The sequence below is a fragment of the Pipistrellus hanaki genome (genome assembly GCF_964339955.1).
Source record: "Pipistrellus hanaki genome assembly, chromosome: X".
NCBI lineage: Eukaryota > Metazoa > Chordata > Mammalia > Chiroptera > Vespertilionidae > Pipistrellus > Pipistrellus hanaki.
In genome coordinates this window covers 51,712,781-51,734,423 of record NC_140524.1, presented here as the reverse complement: position 1 = coordinate 51,734,423, position 21,643 = coordinate 51,712,781, and the positions used below count along the sequence as shown (strand labels likewise).

Below are 21,643 nucleotides of genomic sequence, written 5' to 3'. Positions count from 1 at the left end.
CTGTTCTAGCATCAGGGAACCAAGGATTATACTCTATGATAATATGCAAAAACTGTTAAGAGAATACTTTCTGATAATTTAACTCCTTTATCTTTGAGCATGCAAGCTAAAAGTCTACAATAATGTTTTTCCCCTTTACTCCAATTCTTCCCCTTTACAACCTGGCTGATTCCAGAAACATCCCCGTCCACTTATGATCTGGGACTCCAAAGCTGGCATAGGCTTTGTGTGCTGGTGAATTTCCACTTTTCCTTTTTCATTTTGTTTTTCGATCAGGTGAATCTTCTTCAAAACCCCTGTTCAGGTGCCGATTGCCATGACCTGCACACTAAAGTTCAGTATCCAAAGGAGGGGCCGACGCACAAATGAAAATTCTAATTAAAAATATGATTTATTAAGGGGTGGGGGCCAGATGGAGCCTTTTTCTTGAAGAGACTCACTGAGTCCTGGCCTAATCCGCTTTTATTCAGTTTTAGATACACATCTTGCCCTTAGACAGGCATGTAGCAGACATATAGTTTCAAAGGTCAGTAAAGATCAGTAAGGTCCAATAAACATTTATTTGGACACTGTCAGGTCAAGAAATTGCTTCGAGCCACCACAGTCTCAATATGAACAATTGGTGCCCAGCGTAAGCCCTGTTAACGCTCAAGGTCCTTCGGCCTCCTTGGTGCATGCTCATGACAGTGTTGGCATGCAGTAGCTTCCCATAGGACACTCTTTATGATCCTCCCATACAGTGAGTTCCCTTTTTATTTTGTTGATGGTTTCTTTTGCTGTACAGAAGCTTTTTATTTTGATGTAGTCCCATTTTGTTTATTTTTTCCTTTGTTCCCTTGCCCTTGGAGATGTATTGGCAAAGATATTCCTACAAGAGATGTCTGAGATTTTGCTGTCTGTGATTTTCATGGTTTCTGGGCGTACTTTTAAGTCTGTTATCCATTTTGAGTTTATTATTGTTTATGGTGTAAGTTGATCTGGTTTCGTTTTTTGCATGTAACTTATCTAATTTTCCCAAAACCATTTATGGAAAAGTCTGTCTACTCTATCTTATGCTCTTGTCACCTTTGTCAAATGTTAATTGATTATAAAGGTGTGGATTTATTTCTGGGCTTTCTGTTCTGTTCCATTGATCTACTAGTATATGTCTGTTCTTATGCCAGTACCAGGCTGTTTTGATTACAAAGCCTTGTAGTATAGTTTGATATTATGTATTGTGACACCTCCAACTGTCTTCTTCTTTCTCAAGATCTCACTGTGTTTAATCACCCTGGTTTTGTATAAGGTTAGAAATCAGGAAGTGTGAGTTTTCCCACTTTGTTCTTTTTTAGGAACATTGTTTTGACTATTGGAGGTCCCTTTCACAATTCCCCATCAATGTTGTCCGTTTCTGCAAAAAGGGCAGTTAGAATTTTGATAGGCATTGCAATGAATCTGTAGCTCAATTTGGGGAGTATTGCCTTTTTAATAGTATTAAATATTCCTGTCTATGGACATGGGATGGAATGTCTTATTTATGTCTTCATTAGTTTGTTACAATGCTGTTTTATAGTTTTCCATGTCCAAAACTTGTACTTCCTTGATTCAGTTTATTACTAAATATTTCATTCTTTTGATGTAGTTGTAAATGGAATTTTTTTCTATTTAATTTTTAGATTGTTAATTTCTAGTGTATAGAGATACAACTGATTTTTGTATTTTTATTTTATATCCTGCGACTTTGCTGAACTCATTTGTTAGCTTTCATAGTTTATTTTTTTCTCTGTGGATTCTTTAGGGTTTTCTACATTTTAGATCATGTCATCTTTGAATATAGATAGTTTTTCTTCTTCCTTTCCAATCTGGAAAGCTTTTTTTTTCTCTTGCTTAATTGGCCTGGCTAGATCTCTAGTATAGTGTTGAATAGAAGTGGCAAAAACTGGCATCCTTTTCTTTTTTCCAATCTAGGGGAAAAGCTTTCAGTCATTTTTTCACCATTGAGTATAATGTTAATTATAGATTTTTCATAAATATTCTTTAACATATTGAGGGATTTCTCTCTTCTTCCTGTTCACTGTTTTTATCTGAAAGGGTATTAGATTTTTGTCAAATGCTTTTTTTCTTTGCATCTATCGAAATGATCATGCAGTTTCTCTCCTTCATTCTATTAATCTGATATACAACATTAAGTGATTTTTATATGTTGACTCACACTTGTATTCCTGGAATTAATCCTAATTGGTCATAGTATTATAAACCTTTTAACATGTTGCTGGATGTTATTTGTTAGTATGTTGTTTTGGATTTTTACGTCTGTATTCATAAGGGATAATGGTCTGTAGTTTACTTGTGATGGTTTTGGCCTTGTAAAATGGGTTAGGAAGTGTTCTCTTCTGCATAAAATGTAATAAGATTTTCTTATTTAACATATAAACTTTCTCATGATCTTAATAATGACTTTTTTAATGACTACATAATATTCCTGGTACTAGATGTGCCATTTCCCTGTGTACATGTGTTTAATTTTTTTTCTTAAGGTAACATAGAAGTGAGCGTCTTTGTGTGGGTAACTTTTTAGTCTTCATTTTTTTAGCTCACACTTTGTATTTAAAACTAGAAGCCTGGTGCATTAAATTCGTGCACTGGGGGTAGGGGGCGTCCCTCAGTCCAGCTTGCACACTTTCCAATCAGGGACCCCTCGGGGATGTCCTCCCCTGCTGGGCAGGTCTTCCCTAATTGCGCTCCCCAGCCAACCCGATCGCCCACAACTACCCTATCCTGCCAGCCATCTTGTACAGCATGGGGGCAGCCATCTTGTGACAACATGGGGGTGGCCATCTTGTGATGATGTGAAGGTATGAGGGCCACCTTGGCTTTTATTAGTATAGATTAGATGTAAGAATTCTAAATAAAATATAGTCAGGTAGAGTCCTGATAATTCAGAGAAACATTTTTTCTGTTTATTTCATGTGACTTTATTTTGAGTTCTTTTTAAAAAATATATATATTTTATTGATTTTTTACAGAGAGGAAGGGACGGGGATAGAGAACTAGAAACATCGATGAGAGAGAAATATTGACCAGCTGCCTCCTGCACACCCCCCATTGGGGATGTGCCCGCAACCAATGTACATGCCCTTGACCAGAATCGAACCTTGGGAACCTTCAGTCTACAGACTGATGCTCTATCCACTGAGCCAAACCAGTTTTGGCTATTTAGAGTCCTTATATTGTTGCAAAATGGTAAGCATTTTTAACCCTTTGCACTCCGAACCATTCTGGACATTGGCTACCAGCTACTCGACGCTACTTTGCGGCAGAAACGTGCGTTGAATTAACTCAATTCCCCGTAATCACTAATAAACTGCAATGTCCCCCCTGAGAGGGGACATCCGAGTGACATGCTAGAATTCCGATGTCCCCTGAGAGGGGACAGCGGAGTGCAAAGGGTTAAATTGCTGACTTCTTCATTCATTTTGTTAGTTAGAGTGGAGAATGGTCCTCAATCACTCACTGTTAATGTACATGACTGACTAGAACGCTGGAACAAAAATCAGGCCTGCCTTAGTAATGTGTTTTCCACTTACAAAATTGGAGTGTGGGTACTCTGTTGCTATGGATCTTTTCTATTTAAATGTGCTGAAAGGTTTAAAAAGTTCTCTTATTTCTGTAGGACTTCATAATTATGAGTAGTGAATTATCCAGGAAGATAATTAAAAATTATATGTTAGGATTAATATAGACTAAAAATTGTTGGCTGTAGTTTAAAAATTTATGTTACCTCTGTAGTGATTAAAAACTGCCTGTTTAAATATTTCTTTTAACAGATGTTTCATTTACTACTAAAGTAAATATAAATGATTCATAGATTCAGGGAAGATAATGCTAACTACTTAATAAAGCACGATTTTAACCTTAGAGTGAAGTAGCAGCTTAGCATTTGAAATAACCTCAAAGCATTCTGCTTTGCTGATTGTTTGTTTGCAGGCCTTTCATTATTAAAGACATGCGATTTCGTCTTAGAGTTTGAGAAAATATTTTATTGTTGAACAATAAAATAGAAAATTTAAAGAGTGATTCAGCTGTCACACTTGAAACCTAGAGGTGCACTTTGAAATTACATATCAGTTATTACAGAAATGAGCTTACTGGAAAAATTTTGCTGTATGCTGCAATAAATAATGGCAGATGTTTGATTTCTTATGTGTCACAATTTCTGATTATAATATAAATATATGAGATATTGTTGTCCTTGGAAAATATGGGCTGAGAATTACTATTTTATTCTGAAACGTACTACCAGGTATAAAATGGAAAATTGCTGATCTAATAAATATATAGTAGCTCATACAATTCATTGTCAGGTACATCTGCTGCTTTCATATCTCCAATTCATTATTTCACATTTCCATTTGGATGACATTATTTAATGCTAACCTATTATCTGATACCGAGCCCTTGATCAGTAATGAAACTTTCAATTATAGCATTTCTGTGAAGAAAAATAGACTGCTTTGTGACCTGTTTCAGAGTGCAGTGGAAAATTACTATTATCATTCCAAAGGGCACTTGTACTTGCTTATCTCATTATCACTGCACAGCTTCTTATCTCAAATTGCATTCTTCTCTCCTCCTAAAAACCTGAAAGGCAAGACATCCTTAAATATTTTAAAGCAATGGACTTGTGTCCCACTCTGTCACCTTTGTCAAATGTTAATTGATTATATAATTGACTATCACTTTTTCTTATTTTTAAAATGAAGGTGTTAAAATAGAAGATCTATAACATTGTTTCAGGTGTATCGCTCCAAAAATTGAGGTGTTTAAGTACATCACCCTGTATGGGTTGTACTCCAATTGTCTTCTGGTCTCACATTGGTCATCTGACTATTACCCTTGTCGATTTAGTTGTAAACAGTTGTGTTTTTTTTTATTATTAAATATATTTTATTGATTTTTTACAGAGAGGAAGAGAGAGGTTTAGAGAGTTAGAAACATCGATGAGAGAGAATCATCAATCAGCTGCCTCTTGCATACCCCCGACTGGGGATGTGCCCACACCAAGGTACGTGCTCTTGACCAGAATCAAACCCGGGACCTTTCAGTCCGCAGGCCAACACTCTATCCACTGAGCCAAATCGGTTTAGGCTATAAACAGTTTTGTAAATTATTTTTATTTGAAATTTTCTTTTCTCATTTTTCTTTCCATTTTTGCTAATCTTAGTCCAGGCCTAGGTCAAATAAGAGCTTGTTATTTCCAGTCTTTTTTTCACTTTATTTTATCCCATATTGCTTTATAACTCATCTTCCCTCTAGACCTGTTTCATCAAGTTACTTCTTTTTTTAAATAAATCTTTATTGTTGAAAGTATTACATATATCCTTCTTTTTCCCCATTGACCCCTTCCATCATCAAGTTACTTCTACTTAGGAAGTGTTGTTGGCTTGCTTCCACATATCATACAAGTTTCTTTTTCTTCTAGTAACTTTCAAATCCCTAGCACAATTTTCTGTTTTAATCATATTGGTGTTCTTAACCTCATCCTATATTTTTTCCATCTGTTTTTACTAAATTACTCTCCTTACCTTAATGCTTTTTCCTTTAACCCCTTCTGCCATTCTGAGAGATTAGCTTGTGAAACTTAATTTGGCCATTTCAGTAGTATATGGTATTCTCTGAGGGTTTGTGTAAACTTTCAACAGTCCTTGAGATAGATGGCATTAATCATAACTTATATGGAAGATTCTGAGGCTAGTGAGCAGTGGAACTGGGATTTGAATTTTGTGTGGGATCTTTTTACTTCTCCTTAAAAAATGGCCAAAGAACCCTAGCAAATACATAAACAGAGTTAATGTCACAGATTTAAGTGCTTAATATAATCTGGCATCTAGCATGTATTTGCTAAAGATTTCGATGGACATTTTTCTTAAAGTTTGAGGGTTCATTTCTCTACTTAATTTATCAAAGGAGCTTGAAGTAGGGAAGACTTTCATCTGCTGAGTATCTCCTTTTTGTTTAGGAACCATGAGGAGATCTTTAATGAAGTCTTTCAAAGGGATAATAGTAAAATATATATATTTTTTTACATTAAAGGCTGAAAAAGAGATGGCCTTTGTGTGAATGACAGTGAATAGATATCATTAGGGCTAAGACTGAGCAATTCAAGCAGTGTTGTTAATGAGATTTTGAAGGACATCATACTAATTGTTGGAAGTTACCTATGCACTTGGATTATCAATGACTGTCAAAGTGAAAATGTGTTTTTTTTAAGAGTAGTAGCCAGTTTCCTTATAAAAATTGAGGTCACTGTGCATAGTGATTAACCCTATTTCTGTGGCTTCATTCCCCTCTTCTATGTGATTGACTCCCCTGTGCTTAACCCCCATGTAGCTCTCTTTAATCCTGCAAATTCAACTCACTCCTAGATCTTTCCATTGGTGACCTGTCATCTCAAACCTAACATTCATAATTTGCTATGTTATTTAATTATGTATTTATGTTATTGTATTGTGTTCATGAACATAAGGTTCTTATGTGAGGATCATGACTTACGTTCCTTTGAATACCCTGTACTTATTATAGTGATTTGGGTACAATAGGAAACCAAATGCATGTGATTACTTGTGATTACAGTAACTTCAAAAACCCAGGTATTCATCCAGAGTTCAGATATAATTGCAAAGTCTATAGAACCAGACAATAACAAGAAGGTTCTGTTTTGTATCTTGTAAAAACAGGAGCATTATCTTTGAAAGTTATGTACTCTTTGTAGAAAAAAATACTTTATCTTTTTGATGAATGACTTAAATATATTTATTTAAAATTAAATCCTTGCTTAGTTTTGGAAGTAATGGATATATGTTTATTACCTTGATTGTGTGATTGTTTCATGGTATATACATATGTCCAAACTCATCAAATTGTGTACATTAAGTATGTTACAGTTCTTTGTATATTAGTTATAAATCAATTAGTGGCCTGGTGCATGAAATTCGTGCACATAAAAGGGAATTAATTAGAGCAAATATTTTAATATTGCTGTTTGCCCTTTTTCCATAATAGAAGTGTCAGAGATGAAAGAAAATTAGTAAAATATATATGAAAATCTCCCTCCTGTCAGAGTCTGGGGCATGCTGTAGGACCCAGAGTCAAGTCCCTGCCCACCGTGTATACCTTGAAATTGCACGAGACCCAGACCTGGCCGGCCCCATCTGAGTCAAGACACGAAGGGTGGGGAGCACAGCCTCAGGTCCCCCAGTCCGGACTCAGGTCCCCCTGGGACCTGAGTGGGGTGGTGACGTGGGGTGGTGAGCTGGGGTGGTGACGTGGCCTCAGGTTCCCCAGCACAGTGGCGGGGTGGGAGGCTCTGCTAGAGGTCCCCAGCCTGGTGCTGGGGCAGGTGGCACTACCTGAGGTCCCCTGTCAAGCCCCACTGGGCAGGGTGCATGGACTGAGGTATCCCGTCAAGCCCTGCCAGGCACGGGGTGCAGCCTCAGGTCCCCTGCCCCAGCGCCACGCAGCCTCAGGTCCCTGCTTATCGCTCATTATAGGAATCCCGCCTCTGCTGTGGATGCAGCCATCTTATATTATGGGAACCACACCTCCGCTGTGGGCAAAGCCATCTTGTGACAGCATGAGGGTTAATTTGCACATTAACTCTTTATAGGATAAAGCTTTTAAAATTCATTTTAGCTGGCAATACAAAATTATAGCACTTATTTTTGCTGTTCATCTCACTTTAAATGGATTTGATTTTCTGTGTATTAGGCTTGTTCGCATTTCTCCTTTATCTGCACATTATTCTGACCTTTCTCCCCCACCCCCAATTTTTCTTTTATAATACTTGTGGTTTTTAAAGTGTTTTACTTTATATTAAGGGCATATTTTGTTTTGACATTGTTAATATAGACTTGATTTATTTGTCTTTATATAGGCTCTATGTCTAGCACAGTGTCTGGCAAAGAGCTATCGGGTCTAGTAATAATTAATGTCGTTTTAAACATTCTTTTAAAATCTTGCTTGGCGTTGAGTTGTATTGACATAACCTTCAAACACGTGGTATCTACAGAACGTATGAAGTGCAATTAACAAGTTTTTCTTGAAACAGTTTGTGTTTGGTTTGGTTTTTGTTGCAAAACTAGGGCTAAGAAGATGGCGGATGAAGAGCATATTCGGCACTGCATGCTTTACGATTTCCAATTAGGAAGAAAAGCAAGTGAGGCTGCAAAAAACATCTGTAGTGCTCTTGGTCAAGATGCAGTTAGCGCCAGAAAATGCCAGCGTTGGTTTGAGAAATTTCGCGAGGGAAATTTTTCGTTAGATGACAAGAGTGGTCGAGGCCGTGTGTCCAATTTTGATCAAGAAGCTCTTCAAGCTCTTTTGGTGCAAAATCCTCAAATTACCCAACAAGAGCTTGCGACAACTTTAAATTGTTCACAAAAAACAATTTCCAATCAATTGCGTGCACTTGGCAAAGTCCAAAAGTTTGGAAAATGGGTTCCTCATGAGTTGACCGACAACAACCGTAATCAAAGAGTCACAATTTGCAGTTCGCTCCTCTCTCGTCAAAACCGTTTGCCGTTTTTAGAGCAAATTGTTACCGGAGATAAAAAATGGGTGCTGTATGTTAATTTGAAAAGGCGGCCTCAATGGTTGGACAAAAATGAGGCTCTGCAGCCCACGCCAAAACCTGACTTGCATGCGAAAAAAGTGATGTGTGTTTGGTGGAATTTTAAAGGAATTCTTCATTATGAACTTTTACCATCTAACCAAACCATTACAAGTGCAGTGTATAGTGCCCAATTGGAAAGGTTAGCCCAAGCTTTAAGAGAAAAAGAACCCGCGCTGATTAATCGGAAGGGCGTAATTCTTCACCACGATAACGCACGACCGCATACTGCAAGAATCACTGCTGAAAAACTGCGCCAGTTGGAATGGGAAGTTCTCCCTCAACCTACATATTCTCCTGATATTGCCCCTTCCGATTACCATTTGTTTCGTTCTTTGCAAAACTTTCTTTTTGGAAAAAAATTTAATAATGAAGAATGCCTCAAAAATGCATTGACCGAATTTTTTGCATCAAAATCACAAGAATTTTACAACAGAGAGATTAAAATGCTTCCTGAGCGTTGGGCACAAGTAGTAGAAAACAACGGCAACTATATTGTTGATTAAATTTTGTTGTATTGTTTAAATAAATTTGATTTAAAAAAGTATTAGAAAACGACATTAATCATTACTAGACCTAATATTTAATGGCAGATCACTCCTGTGATATGGAGACCAGTGCTCCTTTTTCATTATGCTGTGTGGACCCTAGCCTACATTCGCATTCTGAATTAAAAACCTTAATGATGATTGACTCTTAAGTTAACACTTTAACATCTTGAGTATGATTTTAAACTTTTGGAAAATATCTCTCATTGAGTAAGTGACTACTAATATATACAAATAGTATATTGCTGTTGCTGCACTGTCTAAAATAGGAGTGAATCAGAATTAATATCTTCTGATTCTGTATTTGTCATGACTCTTTGATTAAAATAATTTTTAATGAAGATAAAATATGTTGTTGTATTTAAAATGCATTTTTAAAATATTTTGCTTTCCCTACCCCCTTCTTCTTATTTTTATAAAGTTGCCGGGCAGTGACATTGCCAGTGGGAGTGATGTACTTTCTGATGTCATACCCAGTATTCCAAGTTCACCTTGCCTGCTTCCTAAAAAGAAAAACAAGCACAGGAATTTAGATGAACTTCATTGGAGTGCAATGACAAATGATGAGCAGGTAGAGATTTTGGCATTCTTAATTAAAAGCATGTATGTGGAGACTATGTGAAGATCAATTTATTCTGTTTTTAAAGCCACAGGGTAAATATGGATTGCATAGTAAATCTGAATTTGAGATATAACTAATTGTTTTCTAGGGAACAAATATAACATTAAGTGCTTTGATATTTAAAACACACAATAAATGACATACTAGGCAATCAGGTTTTGACATTGATTTTGTTTATTATAATTTTTCATTACATAGGTGGAATATATTGAGTATCTGAGTCGTAAAGTCAGTACTGAGATGGGTCTTCGGGAGCAACTTGATATTATTAAAATAATTGATCCTTCTGCTCAAATCTCCCCTACAGACAGTGAGTTTATTATTGAACTTAACTGTCTCACAGATGAAAAACTGAAGCAGGTATGTAAAGAAAATAAAGGTTGTTCAGCTTTTGAAAATACCATTGTTTTATAAGATGTGTACTTGAATAATCATATGTGAATACATAGATAATTATGGTAATGTTTGAGAACACATTTTTTTTTACAGATTTTTTAAATTGGTTTTCAGAGAGAGAGGAAGGGAGATGGAGAGAGAGAAATATTGATGTGGAAGTGAAACATCTGTCAGCTGTCTCCTGTATAGCCCCTACCAAGGTTCAAGCCTACAACTCAGGCATGTGCCTTGACTGAGAATCGAACCAGCAACCGTTTTGTGTACAGGACAACACCCAACCAACTCAGCTACACTAGCCAGGGTGAGAACAGGTGGTTTTAAGAGGTTTTAGGTGCATCTCACTTGGCAGGACCTTTCTGGGATCCTGTGGATCTAGAACCTGCTTTTTAATGGTGTAGGCTTTGAAACTTAATTTCACCACATGAGGGGTGATTACACTAAAGTATAGATTTATTCTAACTCATCTTACAAATGACTGATTGATAGAATGAAAATAATGATTATTGAGAGATATACATGAATGAAATCTGAACTGAAGGATTTGAGTAGTCTTATGGAGTAATTGAGCTTGGCTAGGGTAAAACATAATTTTCCCTTATGCTATTTTGAAATACACATTTCTGGTATCTCCAAATACAGTCTTTACTGCTCTTTTTCGCTGGCACATAGCTAAATGAATACTACTTATGTTCTACTTTTTTTTCACATTTATCATTATTTATGAAACATTTCTGTCATTTCAGTATTTCAACAAACATTATAATTTTTCATTAGTATGGTAAATTGATGCCTTGCATTTGAAGGTACCTACTGTGTGCCCCTAGCTAAGATTTATGAAACAACCTAATATTATATATACTTAGCAATTTACTTAAATCATCTTTAGTGCAAATCTTTTTTAAAAAAATCCCATCTGCTCTGCTGCTGTTGCTCAGTGGTTGAGTGTTGACCCAGGAACCAAGAAGTCACCAGGCAGATTCCAAGTCAGACCACATGCCTGGGTTATAGGCTTTATCCTCAGTAGGGGGCATGCAGGAGCAGCCTATCAATGATGTTATCTCATCAGTGTTTCCATTTCTCGATCCCTATCCCTTCCTCCCTCTCTAAGAAAACACACATCAATAATAACATTTAAAAAATGTCGTCTATTTTATTTTACTGTTAGTTTCTGTCTCTTGAATGTTATGATCCTAAATTCTGGATGCCAGTAGCCTTCCATTTATTGATTACATATATAGGGTGTCCCAAAATTGTATACAGATTATTCTGTTGATTCTTTTAAATTTTGAAAATTAACTTATGTTATCATGCTGAGTGAAATAAGCCAATCAATGAAAGAGAAACACCACATGACCTCACTCATTTATGGATAATAAAGGACATTATAAACTGATGAACCAAAAGATAGATATAGAGACAGTAAAGCAACAAATAGACTGTCAAATTCCAGCGGGGAGGGGAGGGAGATTTGGGGGAGATAATAGATCAACTGAAGGACTTGTATACATGCATATAAGTACAACCAATGGACACAAAACTCTGGGGAGGGAGGGTATGTATGGGAGGGAGGGAGGGGGGCAAAAAAAATCAATAAAATATATTAAAAAATAATAAAATAAAATAAAAAGAAAATTAACTTATGTTAATAAACACGGACTTTATAATCATTCAAAGTGTGTATGCATTTTTTGGGACACCCTTTATTTTATGTGCTTTGAAAATCTCATTCCATAATATGTATTCTAGAATTTTGAACATTGTCAAGAGGTTTCTTTTTGTCCTTATATTACACCTATGTATATCTGTAATACTTTTGACAGTCTTTTAACTTAAGTACACCATACTTTTCTGAGTGTTTTGAGGGTAGAACGTCAAGTAATTACACTAACTAGTTTTTATCTGTGTGTTCCAAGGTCAGAAACTATATCAAGGAACATAGCCCTCGCCAACGACCTGGAAGAGAGGCCTGGAAGAGAAGCAACTTTAGTTGTGCAAGCACCAGCGGAGTGAGCGGTGCCAGTGCCAGCAGCAGCAGTGCCAGCATGGTCAGTTCTGCAAGCAGCAGCGGGTCCAGTGTTGGAAACTCTGCTTCAAACTCCAGTGCCAATATGAGTCGAGCACACAGTGACAGCAACTTGTCTGCAAGTGCAGCAGAGCGGATTCGAGATTCAAAAGTAAAACATCTAATCAATATAAAACTTTCTTTCAATAGTAACATTAGTACTTCCTCATGTAAATTTCTTGAAGAGTTAATAGTATCCTGCTATCTAGATGCCTGGGGGTTGTAGAGTTGTGTTTTTTTTTTTTTGTTTGTTTGTTTTTGTCTTACATTCTTTTATTTATACATATGCAGATCTGTTTTTTGTACATATCTGGTTCTATCAAAGAATCATACCAAAGCTTTCTATTTGTATTTTCCCCCAAATCTAGAGTGATTGCATGAGGAGGTGGGGTTGGCAAACAGATGGTTCAATTGAACAAAGCCCTCTAGGTTGAGTCCTTTGAAATACTGTTGTGATGCACAGCCATTAACACTCAAATTTATCTGATTTTTATGTCTCTTTTTAAAAAAAATATATTTTATTGATTTTGTACAGAGAGGAAGGGAGAGAGATAGAGAGCTAGAAACATCGATGAGAGAGAGTCATCGCACAGCTGCCTCTTGCACACCCCCTACTGGGGATATGCCCACAACCAAGGTACATGCCCTTGACCGGAATCGAACCCGGGTCCCTTCAGTCCCCAAGCCGATGCTCTATCCATTGAGCCAAACCGGTTTCGGCTGATTTTTATGTCTCTTTTAAGTAAGATAAATTGATGGAAACAAGGAGTGAACCTCAGGATTGCAATATTGACTATAACTCTATACTGAGTGGGTCTCCCTCTATCACTGTTGTTACTTATCTATTATATTAGCTCCCAAGAATATTCTGCTAAATGTTTTATCTTAGCCCTTTTATTAAAATGTAATAATGCTTTCCTCTAATTTCTTTCTACTGTTTTCACAGTTGAAAAAAATCTGTGTAATATTATTGGGCATATACAAAGTAGGAGATATAAGTATATGTGTGATTCTGTGATGCTTAGGGGAGTTCAGCTCTTATAGTGGTGATAGTCTGGAGCCACCTTAAAGATAATAAGGGAATCTTTATAACTCTTTGGGAACCCAGTGGTGACTAGAAGATACACAGTTATTCCTTCTCTGACTTTTATGAAGTAATAGAAACAGCCAGATTTGTTGGTTGCCAAGGGATTCCTCTGGATATGTGGTCATTCCTTTTTAGCATTAGTTCTCCAGTGATAAGGAATAGAGTATCCAATGGGTTTCTAATGGACTTTTAAGATGGTATTTGCCTAATGTGGAAAATACATGATTCTGTTCCAGTCACTGTAAAATTGCTAGTGCTTTTGGATGAAAGATACCATAACAGCATAAGCATTAGAGATGTTCTCTACATCTCTACATGTGTTCAGTAGTATTCACTATGTGTTCACTCTGCACTGACACCAATGTACCTTAATTTGATTTCTAAATCTTTGAAATGATTGGTTATCCATAACTGGTTAAAATGATCAAGTTTCATCCCCTCCTTATCAGAAGGTTCACTGGTCAAATACATAAAAATAGACTCTTGAAGAAGCATTTTCAAGTTTAAGCCAGTGGCTCACTTACTGGAACCAGGATCATACTTCAGAGGAATTTGAACATCTGAAGATAGAAATTGAACATAGAAATTCTGAGAATAAAGAATTTGATCCATAAAATACTTTGAAGTGGATATGCCAGAACTAAATTTTACTGATTTAGAAAATTTTATTTTGACAGAAGCGATCCAAGCAGCGGAAGTTGCAGCAGAAGGCCTTACGCAAGAGGCAGCTGAAAGAGCAGAGGCAGGCTCGGAAGGAGCGGCTCAGTGGGCTCTTTCTTAACGAAGAAGTGCTGTCCTTGAAAGTGACTGAGGAAGACCACGAAGCAGATGTAGATGTTTTGATGTAATAAGGGTGAAGTTATCAGCATTCTTTCCAAGCAATATTTGTTTACATGCATCTTGACCAAGCTTTTGGTTAGGGCTGTGGTGATGTACCATTAATAATTTAGGCCAGTGGTTCTCAGCAGGTGGTCCCTGGATTATGGTCTTCAGCATCACTTGAGACGTTAGAAATGCATACTATGGGGCCCCATCCCAGACCTAGCAAATCAGAAATCCTGGGGGAGAGGTCCAACATTGTATTGTAACAGGCACCAGGTTATTCTATCCTGCATGCTAGTTTTAAGAACCACTGATTTAGTAAATGTTTTGACTATTTAAACTTTAGGATGGTTAAGTAGGCTTGTGCAAATATTAGTAATTTTAAAGGTTAGAAGATTTCAAGGTACTGCTGACAAGTAGTTTATTATGTCCATATATGTATATGTGTAGAGATCATAATTCAGTTTCCTTAAACTTTTTCTAAAGGGCCCTAGCATAATTCTCAATTTCTTGTGGAAGTCTTTTTTTGAGGTTTTGGGGATGTAGTGTGGATTGCTATATACAATAGTGCCTTCATTAGGTTTACTTCATTATTAACCCAAAAGTGTAAGACCAGGCCCTACTATGTTTCCTGTTAAGTTTGTTTTTTCTTTTCACTATATGTACATTTAGAATTCTTTTTGTAAGTGATGACTACTGAGGAAATAGTGTTACTAACATCTGAATTTTAGACTTGATGCTGTGTTCATTAATATTCAAATGAGAAAGCAGTTGAACAAAATAACCCATTCTACTCTTTTACTGCTTTCTAAAGTTTTAGACTGTGAAACTGTCTTAAAGGCAGAAAATATCTCTTAATATCTTTTTGTGGGTCATTTTTTTTTTCCAGCACAGCTCTAATATTTAAATATTTGGTACAACAGCTTCTGGCATGTGAACAGGTTAATGTTCAAAAGTAACTAAAGGAAACCCTTACAGTTCTGCTAACCTTCCCTATAAATCTTTAAAATGCACAGAGAAGTGAGATAATAGAAAAAAAAAAAACCCTTAGCTTATTGGCGGTTAAAATAGAACTAATTTTAGATATGAAATCATAGAGTTTCTTTAATGCTTTTATGGAGAGTTTGTTATGAACATTTGCAGTAGTGTGACTCCTTTTCTTCTACCGCACATCTTTAATCATTCATATGGATTAAAGAAGTTGGAAACTGATACTACTGACAATCAAGCTGCTTTCTGACCTTCATAATTTTTATTTTATTGTAGATAACTTTTGAAAGGTAATTGTGATACTATAGGAGTTGCAGTCAATATCTGTAAAACTAGAGTCAGAGGTTGATGGGAATTTCTACTTTTTTTAAACTTATTAATTATACCAAGTAACTTGTTAAGATAAAGATTAATGACTTAAATTCTTAATTTAAAATTCTTAATCTAAATATAAAGGCATAACCTTTGCTTATAGTCATGTGCTTTGAAAATTTGATTTCATTTTGGTTCCTTGAAGGTTAAAGAATTGAAACTGAGGGTAAAAATTGATATATTGCAGCTTTGCTGAACCCTGTAATTTTTTGAAGACCATTAAATTCATACGTTAAAATGTTACTAAAATTTAAAAAGTGTATATGTATATATTTTTTATCAGTTGGAATAGTCTTTCTGACTTTCCTCTTACCTCCTCTTTGGTGCTTCTAACCAGATTAGAGGGCCCAATGAGAGTTTGGGGATAGACCCAAAGAATACTCTGAGGAAGGTGGAAGGGTCAACCTCCTTGTGTTTTCCTTTCCAAGTATAGGGAGAGTAAATGGAGAGAAGAATAAACACAGCTGAATTCTCCATTTGCTCTTAGCAAAAGCAAATTCCAGAGAATGATTGTTCTCTTTATCTACTCTTCAAGGAAAACAGGCCCTTTTTGGAGACCACAGAGCAGAATTTATCTGTTAAATACTTCGAAACAGTTTACTTGACCAGTAAAAGAAAATCCTAAATAGGGTTGTGATGTAATAAGACTAATTCCTCTACTCTCCCAACAATCACATTGTCTTATTACCTCAGATTTAATGTAGGTCACTATTAAACAAGTTTACCAAAGCACCACAAAGCCAATTTTAAAAGTATATAAAGGCTTGAGAGTTTATGGTAAAGTGTGCCATGAAATTTTGTGTAAATCTAGATGAACTCTCTGTGTGGTACTATAAATTAAAGATAACTCATAAAGTTGGTTTGGAGGAGATTGAAATACTTCCTCTGAGTAAAGGAAAAAAGTACAACTTGGGTTTGCTTATGATTAAAGAGGGAGATTACAGTGTTCTCCATCTCCCTTCAAAAAAACCCAGGAGAATAAGACAAAAAGTCTTTGTTAACATGCTATATTCTTGTTCTGTATTAATGCCTTATGTAGATAAGTTTGAATTACTTATTTCTTGGAATAAGTAACCATTTATTCAGTCTGGTATATCTCTTGAGTTCAACTCAAAAGAAACCCAACTCTTTGTTTTCTTTTTTCTTATAAGCCCTAACTAAGCCTTGTTAATGGAGAACATGATAAAGTCCCCTCAGATTTCCCAGAAACATTTTATTAGAGATCTTTTATGTATGTCAATTATATTTCAATAAATCAGAAAAAAAAGAGTTATCATAGAAGTCTGTCAGTTCCTACCACAGCTTTTTAAAATGTGATTCTTGAGTTAAACTAAATGTCATGTTATTTTCTACAGTTTTTCAGCGGAATTAAAGTAAGGTGGTATAGTTTAAGACATAGTAGAGTGTAAAGGGCTAGTTCATTCTGTCCCAACAAGAACTTAGATTAAAATAATACGTTTTTGCTTTCATAAGACTTGTCTCAATTTTTGTTAGGCTGTGGTGGTTTTGTCCATTTCCTCAGTCCTTGTTATTAAGTTAATATTGCTGATGAATTAATCACAGAAACTGACTTATCATTTATGGATTTGGTGGATATCTCATTTTATAATTGTTAAAAGTGCTAAATCCCCTCATAAAGGAAAAATTCAGAGAACCTAAAGTATAAAGGTATTCAGATTCTGATGAGCTTTAAAATTTTTGAAATTTATCAAATGTGTTAATATTTAGGCTAAAAATGTTAATTATTAGTAACTAACAAATATGGAAGTCTTGTTTCCAGATTCTCTAGCAGAGATTTTTGTTCGTGGCTCACTCTATATAGCCTCATGTGCCTTAAAGGTGAACTCTACTTTTTTATTAATATCAAGCTTTTCCAAACTAAGAAATAATCTAAATGTTGTAATTAATTTTATAAAATACCCATGCTGTTGGATATCAGCAAGCAAAGCCATTAAATTGAACCAATCGGTAATAAAGTGTCTAAAAAAACTTCAGATTTTAAATTTAATTTGCCTAACTTTGTTTTGGCCCATCTAGGTCATTGAAGAACATTGAAAGTTATTTAAAGCATGGCTTAATATATTCTTTTATTCACCCCATCCCACCCCCTTAAGAATGTCATAAGCCAGAATACTTTTTAAAACCAGATAATTCTTTAGTATCTGGAAAGATAAATTTTAATTCAAAGTACTTCTAGAACAGAGATTATATAGCAAGCTTATTCTTTTGTTAACTTTAGGGATTCTTTGCATTTATTTGTGTAACATTCCTCTCCCCTTTAATAAATCACCTTTTAGCACTCCTGTCTCTAAGAAAAATCTTTGTTTGGAATTGGGAGTTAAAGTCAGTTTATAGTTTTAGAGGGTTATTAGGAAAATTCTAAGTTGCATTCAAACAATAGTATCAATAGTAAGCACACTGATATTCAACATGTCTAAACTTAGAGGTAAATTTAATCCTTAAAAGGACTATTAGTTAGAAAATAAGTATTTGTATATACATGGACTGTGGTAATTTTGGACTTAAGTCTGTCAAAGAAGATAAATTTTGTCTTTATAATGAAATTATGTTAAATGGGTAAGAAGCATCTGAGAGGTATTTAGACGTAGACATCTCTGTCAGCATAGTATCTGGAGCATAATTTACTTATTCCAAAAGGCATAGAAGGAACTCAAATTCCTCTAATTAGCTGGGTATTAAGATTAAGGAAGTTGCATGGTATAGTTGAAGATCTGAGTTGATTCACTAAAATTTTATTTTCATATTTTTTCTAATATTAAAATTATTTTCAGCCCCCCTCACAATTATATTTTAAATTAAGGTTATTGTTTTAACCTAGTTTACATTATGGTAAATTAATTTTTAATTGACATTCATATTGAACTCGGAAAAAACTGGTTTGGTCTCAGATTTTAATACTTTTTAGTACTTTTTAGTACTTTTTCTTTATTGTCAAGTTTCAATGTTACATCTTTTGTCAATGAAATCAATGGAAATATGTGTGTGTTTTTTTGTGGTAAGGGATGTGAGTGGAAAAGAAGAGAATTTCTCTAATTATACATAGGCATTTTGACTATATAAAGGTAGTTGTAGACTTAATCTGTATACCGTATTTTCCGGCGTATAAGACGACCCCTAATTTTACAGTTAAAACATAGGTTTAGGCCTATATTCGCTGTATAAGACTACCCCCCACTTCCGAGGCAACACCAGTTCTTTTTTTAATAGATCGCCTCTCTGACTACACAGTGTCGTCTTATACGCTGGAAAATACGGTAAATGACAAGTTTATATTTACATATTTTGAATTGTTCTAAGGAACAGTGGCCTGAAACCATGGCTTGTTTTGTGGAGCTGCTTCTCTTTAATGGTAGTTGACCAGTTGGATTTAAGTTGAAACTTTGGGATTACGTTATCTAGCTCAGGCTTTTGGTAATAGAGCAGACCAGGTCTGTTCCTGTAGTGGACAATTTAATTTCCTTTTTAAGTACTCTAATTTAGATATAGGTCTTATGCATTCTGAATCTTTGTGTTGGGAGTTTAATAAGACTGTTGTCAAAAGCTATTAAGGATAAACACAAGTATATATAAAGCATTTCACAGATAGTTAAAATTTTCCCCTTTTTTGGTTTCAAAGGTTAGTTCTAAAGCATCAATATCATAACCAAAGCAAGTAGGAAGTTGACTCGTTTGGAGACTCTTCAAGTAGTCCTAAATGCTGTAATATATCAGATTGTTAACCAGGATTTTTTTCCTGTGTTTCTGCTAAATTTATTATTATATTCATGCACTTTTGTATATAACTGTCTTCTGTACATTCTGTACTTACTACAGTGGACATAAAAATTTTCCCTGAAGCTGTGAGGGAAAAACAATAGGTGTGACACAAGTCATTTCAATTTTGAGTTCTTTCTGGTACTTGAAAGTAGTAGTTCAGTATTTAAATCTAAATGAGTATGTATGGTTGTAATTAAAGCTGGCAAAGTGACAGAATTGTCTTTTGAAACAATATCAGAATGAAAAGAGTTGTTTGGGTTATTAAGAACTTTTGTAATATGTTCATTTTTAATGTCCCATGAGTTTTTACAAATCCCAGTGCTGCTGAATCCACTCCTTGTCATATTCCATCCCAGAACACTTAGCAAGAGAGAAGAATTGCTCTCAATTTTTTTTGCTCACAGTTTGGTTAAGGCTTCATAAACTTGTGTTTTGTAAAAGCTTCAATTTCTCAAATTTCACAGGCAAATTATTTTCTTCTGGAGAGATCAGATTTCTATAGAGATTAGCATTCACGGTAATTGAAAATTAGGTCTAACTTTTATTTACAAAAATCAGGTCTGTTTTCCTTATATATTGATCTAGAATCTTTTAAAGTTATAATTATATAAAAGAAATGGCTGTGAGCAGTTTTATATATATAATAGTTAGAGAAGCAATTTGGCTTTTCAGCAGCAATTTTCTCTCTTGCCACTAGAGGGAGATCTGGCTGCTTGCTCCTTCAGAAAATGTCTTAGCTGCTTTTCTTTTGTTTTTAATTTTAGAGGTTGAAATCAACCTCAGTCTCAAAACTCCTTCTGTGATATTAAATTCTTTAATTTATTAGTCCAAGGTGAATTAATTAAGCTTGTGTAATAGAACCAGTCTTATTCATGCTTTTCCATAATCTTCAGTGTTTAATAAATGTTAGATATTACTTGAAATGTGTGTGGGTGTTTGTTTTTGGTTGTTTTTTTGGGGGGTTTTATTAGGTATTTTAGAGCCCTGTTCTCCATTATGGTAATTACTAGCTACATGTGGCTATTTAAACGAATTAAAATTTAAAATTTAGTTTTTTGGTCCCGTTAACAGCACTTCAAGTACCAAATAACCACATATAGCAAGAGGTACCACTATAGAGATACATCATCATACCTCCATCATCAAAGATGGTTTATATAGTGACCATGTTATAATGCAGATTTTGATTCAGTAGGTCAGGGGTCACAGTCTAATATTCTGTAATTTTAGCAGCTATTCAAGTGTTATGACTGCTGCTGATCCATGAACATTTTGAGTAGTGAGGGTCAGAGCAAAGTTCAGAAAACTCTATAACACAAAAGCCTGGATGCTCTGATAGGCCCCCATCTACTTCCCACCTTCATCTTCTATGAATTTCTTTTTTTCCCCCCACACTCAAACCAACTCAATACTATATTTATAGTATTGACCTTCGATGTGACCCTCAAGGATTATGGTGATTCAAGCCTTTGTTTAGTCCTCTTCCTTTGGGCATAGGCTAGACCTAGTGATTTACTTCTGTTAGAATATAGCAAATGTTATGGGATGTCACTTCTGTCATTAAATTACAAAAAACTGTGACAGCTGTCTTGCTTGTACTCTCGTCTTCTCGGTTACTCTGACAAAATAAACTGCCATTCTGTGACATTCTCTGTGGAGGAACTCTTGGCAAGAAACTGACATGGTATGATAGCCCATGAGGAACTGAATCCTGCCTTTAATTCTAAGTGAGCTAGAAAGTGGATCCTTCACAGGGGAGCTTGTAGATGACTGCAATCTGGTGAGAGATCTTGAGCTCAAGCACCCATCTAAATCATGTACAGATTCCTGAACCACAGACACTGAGATAATCAATGTGTATTGTTTTAAACTGCTGAAGTTTGGCATACATTGTCATGCAGCAACAGGTAAGTAATACATTATTTACAAAATATACCATGAAATGACTTTCTGTTATATCATTCTCATCAAGCAAAACAAAATTGAGATGCTGCTTCTTCATTCAACATTATTTGCTGGATGCCTGCTTTATGCGAGGCACACTGTGTTAAGTACGAGGGGATACACAGTAAATAAACAGGCATAGTCTGCCATCACACAGCTTACATCCTTTGGCATTGGTTTTCAGCGTTTCACAAAGGAGGGGACCAAGATGTGTTTCATTAAAGGAGAGCTATTTTTAATGCCAAGAAAGTAAGAAAAAAGTAATATATGAAAAGCCTTTCCACCTACCTGAGCAGGTATAACTTTTAAAAAAATTTCTTTATTGATTAAGGTATCACATAATTGTCCTTATCCCCTCATTCCCATCACAAACCCC

At 35.4% G+C, this 21,643-nt stretch overlaps 1 protein-coding gene across 1 annotated transcript in view; it reads left to right on the top strand.

Moving 5' to 3' along the window:
* Nucleotides 1-20,897, top strand: part of FAM199X (family with sequence similarity 199, X-linked) — a 41,198-nt gene extending 20,301 nt beyond the window's left edge. Inside the window, exons 3-6 of the mRNA XM_084870489.1 lie at nucleotides 9,617-9,766; nucleotides 10,016-10,177; nucleotides 12,127-12,387; nucleotides 14,040-20,897. Coding sequence (XP_084726615.1) covers nucleotides 9,617-9,766; nucleotides 10,016-10,177; nucleotides 12,127-12,387; nucleotides 14,040-14,210 — 744 coding nt within the window. The 3' untranslated portion in view covers nucleotides 14,211-20,897. The remainder of the gene's footprint in view (nucleotides 1-9,616; nucleotides 9,767-10,015; nucleotides 10,178-12,126; nucleotides 12,388-14,039) is intronic.
* The last annotated feature ends 746 nt before the right edge of the window (nucleotides 20,898-21,643 follow it).